This window comes from Cloeon dipterum, chromosome 4, assembly GCF_949628265.1.
Source record: "Cloeon dipterum chromosome 4, ieCloDipt1.1, whole genome shotgun sequence".
Taxonomy (NCBI): domain Eukaryota; kingdom Metazoa; phylum Arthropoda; class Insecta; order Ephemeroptera; family Baetidae; genus Cloeon; species Cloeon dipterum.
In genome coordinates this window covers 21,508,852-21,518,014 of record NC_088789.1, presented here as the reverse complement: position 1 = coordinate 21,518,014, position 9,163 = coordinate 21,508,852, and the positions used below count along the sequence as shown (strand labels likewise).

Sequence of the window (9,163 nt, the reverse complement as noted above, 5' to 3'; positions counted from 1 at the left end):
TGCTAACTGTGCTTTGTATTTGCAGCAAAAAATCTGCTCTTGTGAATAAATAAGGGCCCGTATGTCTCTCTTCTTGGCTTATCAGTGCGCCAATTTCAACTGGTCCGAATTTAATTAGCATACTTGCGCCTGCCTCCTCTCTTTCTCGCGAATTTCGTGAGTCAGCACGGCAAGAGTAACGGCAAGACGACTTTTTCCCTCTAATCCGCGTTAGATTGCGATTAATTAATTCGCATTCGTCTTGCCATTTGCGACATCTCATCAGATCGAGGCCTTCGAACCTGACGGCGCGGTGTGAATCGAATTTGGAAGTGGGTCTCATTAGGCTGCGACCGAATTGAAATTCAGCCGGGCGTCTCTCGGGAGAGTGACATTTTAAAAAGGTCCATTTAGTCGGGGAAAAAAGCAAGCAGCACACACACACGTACGCACGCAAAAGAACCGCACATAAGTGCAATCAACATTGTATTACTCGATCGTATTTCATGAATAAAATGTACAAATACGTCCGCACTACTTCTGCTGGAAAAAAATAAATAAAAAGAAATAAAGAAAGAAAGAGCCGCACCGTTATTTACCTTGTTTGCATTCTGGAGCAGTGTAAATGTATAAGCACTCTCATATTATGCATTATTTTAATCCATTCCCAAGACCGGCTGCGCGGATATTATTCAACTCGCTGTAAGCTGTGCCAAACTTATTCAACTGATGAAGACGCTTTGTTTCAGGTTCAACAATTGCCAGAATAACTCAATTAGACAGTTTAAAAGACTGATTTTTTATTTTTATAGCTAGGCAGTTTTCAATAAACCTGTCACAGTTTCCATTTTTATTTGTCAAATTAATTGACCGATCATCCTAACAGTATAATGTGTCTGTAAATTTTGCATCAAATTCTTATTGAAAAACACGGCTGCTTCATTTCATCTTCAGCCACAGGAGCAAATTCTCGCATTGCAAACTTATTAGGATTTGAATTTTTTTTAAACAATAGAGATAAATTGTTTCAAGAAAATATTTTTAGAGATTAAAATTTTTATTATAGCTCATTGTCAGTTCTGCGTAAACTAACTCAGAATGAATAGCAGTTAGTGAAGTTTAGAGAGCAAGCAATTTAAAATTTTTTCTTATAGTTTCCCTAATTAATTAATTAATGAAGAGTAGAGCCCTACGATATATTAAAATTCCATATAAATACCTGCGTACATATTTATTTCCTTTTCTGTTCTAATGTTATTGTAATAATTAAGAAATTTCGAAATGGATTTACTCTTCGTAGAACTGATTTAAGATAGGTCAACAATGAATGGTTTAAAAATGGAAAAAATCCACATAATATGTTCTCGTAATGTCTATCTGTTTCGGCCTCGCAGGCCTCATCAGCAGTGTTTTACTTTCAATAAACAGTTCATAGCCACATTATTAGCTGCAGAGAATTCTTAATTATGGTCGTGGTAAAATGTCCAACTGCGCTTAATTCTGAGCACAAACGAAAAGAGGCGAGAGTGGCAAATACTTGACCCATCTGTGATTCAACAACTCACCTTTACAAAGTAAAAATCAAAGGCATGACGCTTATCTTTTTCAATTATTATATAAATAAGATAAAACACTTCTTTTATATAAAGATATAAAATATTTTTAAAAATTAAATTATGGTATCAATAAAATCATTCTCATTGCTTAAAAATATTCTTAGTAAATTTTTTTTTTTATTTATTTACATACTCTTTGTTATTTAATTATAATTTTTATCAATTTAATATTTAGGATACATTTAATGTGCTTTCAACTCACCAGTTATTAGTTTCTTTGTAGTAAAAAGCATAAATTAATTGCATAGTTCCAATTAATGAATCAATATATTAACATTTCATGAAGTTTCCGCAGTTTCAGGTTAAATAATGTACATTTGCTATCAAATATGAAATTGTAAAATAAATAAAGCCGTAAAGATTACGGTGTTCATTATTGACGTGAGCTGTCTTGCCTGTGATTGAGATTTCACTCCTTCGTTGTTTTCAAAAATAATTTTTAAGTATCAAACGTGGGGTCTTTAATTAATTCCTGGTTAGACCAGTTTAGTGACCCATTTGCGAAAATTGGAAAGAGCTATAGCTTTGGATGGGAGCAGAGAAAAAGAGTGTCACATTTTCGCGAAGAGCAGCGGGTGACACGACGCGCCGCGCCGAGTGTGTGTACGTGCAAAATGCAGCCGAGCAATTTGGCATGCACGGTGCAAATCAACGCGTCGTCGTTGCCGTCTTGCTCGCCGTCGTCGTCGTCGCGGTGTGTGCGAAAAAGAAACCGGGATTCTTTCCACCGATTTGACGAAATTGTTAAGTCATTCTGCCTATGTCCGCCTGATATATATATTTATTTATTTATACGTAGGTGTACACACTCGCACAGCACAGAGTTTGTACAATTGCGATCGAGACATGCGATGACAGAAATATTTTCGCAGTCGCGACGACGGGTGTAATTTTGCCAGCCAGGTCGTAAAAATAAAGTGTATGTACGCCCGCACCGCGCGAAGCATGCATGTGAACTCTCTGCCCGTCTCGTTTTCGCGAACCTGGATATATGCCGATTGTGTGCTGTTAATTTTGGCAGGCTATTATGTAGACTAATGGATTTTAGGCATGACCACGAATTGGTAATCGCTCACCTCTGCCCGAGAGGCGTGACCAGGTGTGGCCCCGAAAACCTACTCTGCTGCTTCTTCCACCACACCACACTACGCGTGTGTGTGTGCCCGCGATGCGAGCGAAACAAATATTTAAGCGTCCCCGGCAGCATTTTAAAAGTCAGGTTTCACACATTTTAACTATTGTTTGTATTACGTCCTGCTTGGCTTTTTTCCCTGCCAAAATCCACGGCTCACCTCTGCTAAACGGGCACGTGCTTAATTTAATTGATTTCGTAGATTTTTTTCGAAAAATATTAAATTACATCTAAAATAATAGAGCAACAATTGAAAATTATTAGAATTGTTGACTACAGACATATTGTTTGTTAAAAATATCGTTCTAAAATCTGCAAAAATTGACAAAGGGCCACGCTGCAATTATATTTTAAAATTTAAATTCCTCTTTGTCGAGATCTATCCAACTGCGTAATGTATGACACTTTTTAGAGGGAAAAAAATAGAAGGATTTCTACGCATTTTGTAAAAGGTTTATTTTTTGAAGAAAATGCCTCGCGTAAAAGAAAGGAACAATAACAAATGTTTTCAGATTGAAAATGATAAAATAGGTTATAAGCCACCAAAACTTTCGCGTTTGACTTAAAATCTACAAATAATGGAATGATGTTCAATTAAAAACTAACTTAATTGTGACAGAGCGGGAGAACGTCGTCCCAGTTAATACTCCACTCCTTTTTTTTAAATGTTTTAAATTCTTAAATTAAGAATGCATTAAATTTCTAGCTTGACCCTTGATAGGATTTAGACTTGTTTCTTCGCATTTGGAACAAATAAAAGTAGAGGAATTTATTTTTTTTAAGAGAGTTAATTTACAAAAGTGGAGTAATTTAAAAATACAACACAATTGTAACTTTTCTTTAATGTATTTCCTCAACTGTTAAAATTTATTAATTAAAATAAAAATTGAATTTTCAATGAAAGTTATACAACTTCGTGAAATAAAACGAATCCCATTTTGGTAAAACGATTAGAATTATGTTGAGCTTTAAGGATTCACCTGAAATTTTAAATTTTTGGAGACACAAAACACAAATATTGTGCCTTTTCGTCTTAAATGTGACCTTAGAATGAATATACATGCTTTTGGCCGTGTTAGAATTAATGATTTGTGCTCTTCTGATGGTACCTGGTAAACTGTAAGTTCAGGAACAGACGACCGTCTAAAATTCGTAGCCCTGTTTATTAAAAAATATCAAACATAAAATATTCAATTTTTGACGTTAAGGGCATTTTTAAACCGAATACAATTTCTTAGGAAAAACTGTTGCATGTCACGATAAAATTGGAATTTAATATAATAAATGGTACTCAAGTCCATTTTGTATATATACGATGGAATTGAATAAAAACCGCATATAATCGAAGTTTCCAAATGGTTAGGCGCTGCGTATGAAACCACACGCGCAGCAATGTGATCCGCTGCAGCGTGTTTGTTGCACTCATGACAAGATCGTGTGATCCATTACGAATATGATTGATACGTCAAACAAATACACAACCTCAGATGTCCTTTAAGCTGTTTGTTCTAACCCCACGTGTTGTGATGGAAGAAAAAAATTATGAAAAATTACGATCTGTCAGCACAATGATATAATTAAACAGAGAAGAATGCGGCTGGTTGCAATTAAATGGGGATTAAGCAGCGACGAGGCATGGACTGGACAGAACGCGAAGGCTAGCCTAGCCGAGCAGCAGAGATGATGGATGCGTGCACCGCGACTTTATTATATTTGGAATTACAGCTGTCATAATTGCATTCTCGGTCTCGGCGCCTGTCTTAATTTATGCGTGCGTTTGAATTATAACGACGACGCTGGACAGCGCAGCGATTGGACACTCCGCGTGGCGTGGACACTCTATGCATGAGTTTTAATTTCTTGACGCTCTTCTCGCGTGTGTGAGAGTTTAATATTGCGCACACGTGAGCCTAAGGTGCTATATAATTTATCTCACATTGCGCTCTCTAGGATTATTTTATTATTCACTAGGCGTGATTATCAGTCGGCCGTCATCGTTTCTGCATTAACTCCAGCTAGCTATTACTCGGGTGGTTGACTATGAGCCTTTGACACCGAAAAGTAAATTTTATTTTAATAGAATTTCATTTACACCTGCCTCTGATCTGTTTTTTATTTTAATTTTTCACAGATTAATATTTTGGAAATAAGTCGAAGATTTTATCTCGTATAAAATGTGCAGTATTAAAAAAATGCCTGAGTAAAGTAAAAAGTGACAGATATTTGAATAAAAAAAATTCCCTAGAAGGATTAAAAGAAATTCCTGAATTATAAAAAGTCGATTGTTTTTTTCAGAGCTTCCAATCGTTGCACGAATCATGGCATTTTAGGCCTTTTGAACCATACTTAAAATCAGCGGGGGTAACATGGCGTCCGGTGGAGTATGGCGCGAAAAAACGGTCTCGTGAAAATGCGCAAAAAGAACCAAGTTTTCGTCAATATCGTGACATAATTTGCGTTACTTGTACTAATTGCGTCTTTTGGATCGTAAAAACAAACTCTTGACACTCGTACGGGAATCCAAAGAGAGCTTTTTGTTTCCCACATTCAGACGCCATCTTGGATCTGCGCAGTGGGAACCAATTTTATCGCAAATCTGGACCCCGCTGGTTAAAATCATCTTTAACTGCAAAAACCTTCTAAAAACGTCTAAATCGACTATATTTGTGCAAAATTCACACATTCTCAGTCCTACCCATCTGCTTAAATGACTCAATTCAACAGAATAAAAATTTTCAATTGATAAAAAACGGCAATACGAATGTATGAAACGTCCGCAGCCCTACTTTGGGGACAGACGCCGATTAAAATGAGTGACCCGGCATAACTTATTTCTGCGTCGGCGTGAATGTCATGAGAACCGAATGCACTCACACTCTCGTTAGCTCATCCTCGGCTCAATGGGGGCTGTTATCTGCTGTTGGCATTAATTTGTCTTGCCGGCCGGTTGAATGGCCCCGCCGCGGTGATGAATGAATTAAAATTACGCTCTCGGTGCGCGCCGCATGATATTTATATATGTCCAGTGTCAGATTAGCGTTCAGCCTGATAATCCTAACTGTCTCTCGAGCTACTCGAGCATATTTTTGGCATGCTTCCACCGAGCGCTAGGTTTTTTATTGGGAAAAAACAGCCGGAATGACAAATTAAGAATAATACGCCCTTCTGGAGGGTCTGCAAAGCAGGCATTGATATTTTTCAAACGACTCGCGTCGTGTTTTTATTATTCCTAGTAGTATAGTGTATGTTTTCATTTTTGTCAGTAGGTCTGCCCGATGGCACGTCCCACGACGAGCAGCGGCACTTATTTTCTTCGGACAAAACCACAAATCCAAACAGTATTTTTGATTATTACATAATGTGCTAGTGAAGAGAGCTGTTTGATAATTGGCGACCCACATCTCGGGTGTGCGCGTGGATCAAAAAATCAAACAACAGTAACTCTCGTTGGATAACCCACTTCGAGAGGAGAGGAGCCGTCTCTCATGCTCAGTAGATGAAGGTAATTAACAAACGTCACGTGCACAGAGTAGGCCTCTAATTTATTGAGCTAATTGAATTTTAATTATAACACTTGGCTGTGAGTAGATGAAAATAGCTTAAAGATATTTTATATAAAAAAAACTACGAATTCATCAAATTTACAAATAATTACTTGCTTTACAGAAAATTGTCAGTCAAACGGGATGAAGTTTTTGCAGTTCTAAAAATTATTTTATTCCAAAATTTAGTATTGATAATTTTAGCAAAAAATTAATATTTTTAATCTTCAGGACTTCAAATCTTACTCGTAAAAATATTTTAAAATATTCCATCATCTTCAATTTTATTGAAAAAAAAACTAATATTATAGAGTCGTTTCCCCATTGCACGAAAAGCTCATTTTCATTTCAAAGGTGTCAACTAATTCTATACTTTGAAACGATATTTCTGTCCCGATTTTAATTTTGAATCTTGGTTCACATGTGCAGATCATAAAATCTTTAAACTTAAAAAAATGAAGGACAAAACTGTTATCGCCTCTCAGGAAAAATTTGGTCCCAGAAAAGATTTAGAACTTGGAATTGTTCCAATATTTCCAAACAAATCTATTTTAAAAGTTCGTGGATTATTTTATAGAAAAAGACGCAAAGAGTAATTTTTAAAAAGTACCTTCTTTATTCCTCTTAATCTGCAAGGCTCTTTACAATAAACAACTTTTGATGAGTTTCAACAAAGTGAACTGTACAAGCGCAATATTGTGCCACTTTTATTAGCAAGCTGAATTGACGGCCGACTCATTTTGCAGCGGCAATCAATCAACTTTGACAGTCAGTGTTCTCGGACTGATAATATCATTTATGTTTTTCTTTCCTTTAATAGATCCACCATCAGGTTTAAGTACTGACTTACAATACATCGAGGCCACAAATTTACATGCTAGTTGGTGCCTTAAAATCGGATATGGTGATAAAAAGTATCGTAATTTGCAAAGCTATTGGCAAGTTCAAACTTATTTGAAACGCACAAACGTTGAGTGTCATGGAACTATCACTAGGCGGGGGTGGTAAGAGGACGACCCTGGTTCAAGGGAAAAGGTAAAAGCAGAGAGTAGCAATTGGTTATCGTTTAATTACTTAGTGGTTCACATTTTGATTCACTATCGAGGATTGAGATCTCGCAAAATGTCCGAATTCCTATTTTCAACACAATAAATGGCATTGCACTACTGAAATCGAGTAATTTTATGCGGCAGCGGCGGCGGCATCAACGCCAGAATACTCTAACTTAACTTAGGAATGCAACTCATAAATTAAAAGGCAGCAAGTACGTGTGTAAACGACACTAAAAAATAAACCAGCGCTTGGCAGCTCAGCTTTTTGTACAAATCGATCAAATCAGGTTTTTACAGAGGATTCGTTCCCAGCCCGAGGGAGTGTCGTAATGCCCTAGAAAGCAGCAGCGGCGGCGGCGGCGTTTTGGCTCAAGGCATGTAAAAATGTGTGATTGAAAAGGCATTCCTTCGACCCTTCTGAGCAAACCAGACCAGCTGGAAACCTAGAGAATGATAATCAGATTAGATTATTTGGCCATTTGTTCGGACCTGGAATTTTCTCACCCTTGCCAGAGTCACCATCGTGTGAGGCAGGTACTTGGGCGGGACGCACTTCAGGGTTCATTGCTTCTGGTTGGCCCACTTGAGAAAGTCACCGATGGTCCTGACAGGGACGTCCCTGGCCAAGCACTTGACCCGCAGGTTTCTGTCTTCAGTCAGCAGCACGACGTCGCGATTAATGTGCCGCGTCTCCCCTACAAAAATACGAGTTTCAAGATTTTTACTTCAGGATTTTTCTGCGACCTCTTTTTCAACATGAAAGAAATACAGCAATTTAAATTAAAATTTTCGGAAAAAATGAAATTAAATGCATTGATAACAAAAAGGTTCAAAAATTTTAAATTTAGCAGTTAAAGTTTAACACAAAAATCGAAAATAAACAATTGCGAGTGTAAGCAATATTAATTTAGAGTTAAGAGTATAAAATATTTCATTCGTTTTAAGGTCATCCCGATTTATTTTTTTTCCAAAATAGCTGCGAAAAGTGCGGTTATTTTCGGAATATTCTGGAAAGCCACTCGTAAATATTTTACTTCTATATGTCCTACCCTTTTCCAAAAACTTAGCTTAACTCCTGAAGGGGTAAAAATTTTCGGAATTGTGGAAATAACCAAATTATTTAGAAAAAATGAAATTAACCGTAAAAATAGTATGTCACTGTATTTTGCAGTTAATTTTGTCTTGAAGCAGTATTTTCTTAATATACCAACAATCCTTTTTTTTATTCAATTTAGATTGCTCAAAATATTGATCAAAACGGGTGGTAAGAAAATTGAACCCTGTGCCAACCTGGTTTGAGAGGCTCGCTCGACTCGTCTCCTCTGGAAGATGTCTTGATCAGACTAAGGCAAGTATTAAGAATGCGGTCGTCGTTTTTCATCTCCTGAAACACACGCAACAGATCCACCCGTCACGCCTCGCGTCATAAATTAAAAATTGGGAATTGCCAACCTGATCTCCAGAGTCTTCAACCATGGCGACGCCCGACAAGGCGAGAATTTTGCCCTTGGTGGTGACGCACTTGACGTTGTGCGGCCGGCCCTTGAGGAAGGCGAGCGAGACGGTCGCCCTTTCGGCCACGTACTTGACGTGCTGCAAGTTCTCCGTGGGCACTCCCAGTGGCACTGGACTGCGGCATCCCTTCGCCAGGCCCTCCAACTCGTGGATCACTGTAACACCACGGGAAGGCAATTGAAATTTTATTCCTGCGTCATCGTCATCAAAACATTTTTTTAAAGATGTTAAACAGGAAAAATCTTAAGGTCGATGATGGAATGGAATATTTTACCAAAAGATCGTACCACATACCAGTAAATTGGTAAATTAAAAAATTGTTTTAGT

General features: G+C 37.5%; 1 protein-coding gene across 2 annotated transcripts in view; it reads right to left on the bottom strand.

Annotated features, from left to right (window-relative positions):
• Positions 1-6,862: 6,862 nt before the first annotated feature.
• The window catches only part of Smg6, a 37,370-nt gene continuing 35,069 nt past the window's right edge, over positions 6,863-9,163 (bottom strand). For both annotated transcript variants that reach the window (XM_065487917.1, XM_065487919.1), the window contains exons 20-23: positions 8,774-8,991; positions 8,612-8,705; positions 7,826-8,016; positions 6,863-7,764 (exon numbers count right to left, since the gene is read on the bottom strand). In XM_065487917.1, the coding sequence (XP_065343989.1) occupies positions 7,883-8,016; positions 8,612-8,705; positions 8,774-8,991 (446 nt within the window). In that variant the 3' untranslated portion in view covers positions 6,863-7,764; positions 7,826-7,882. The remainder of the gene's footprint in view (positions 7,765-7,825; positions 8,017-8,611; positions 8,706-8,773; positions 8,992-9,163) is intronic.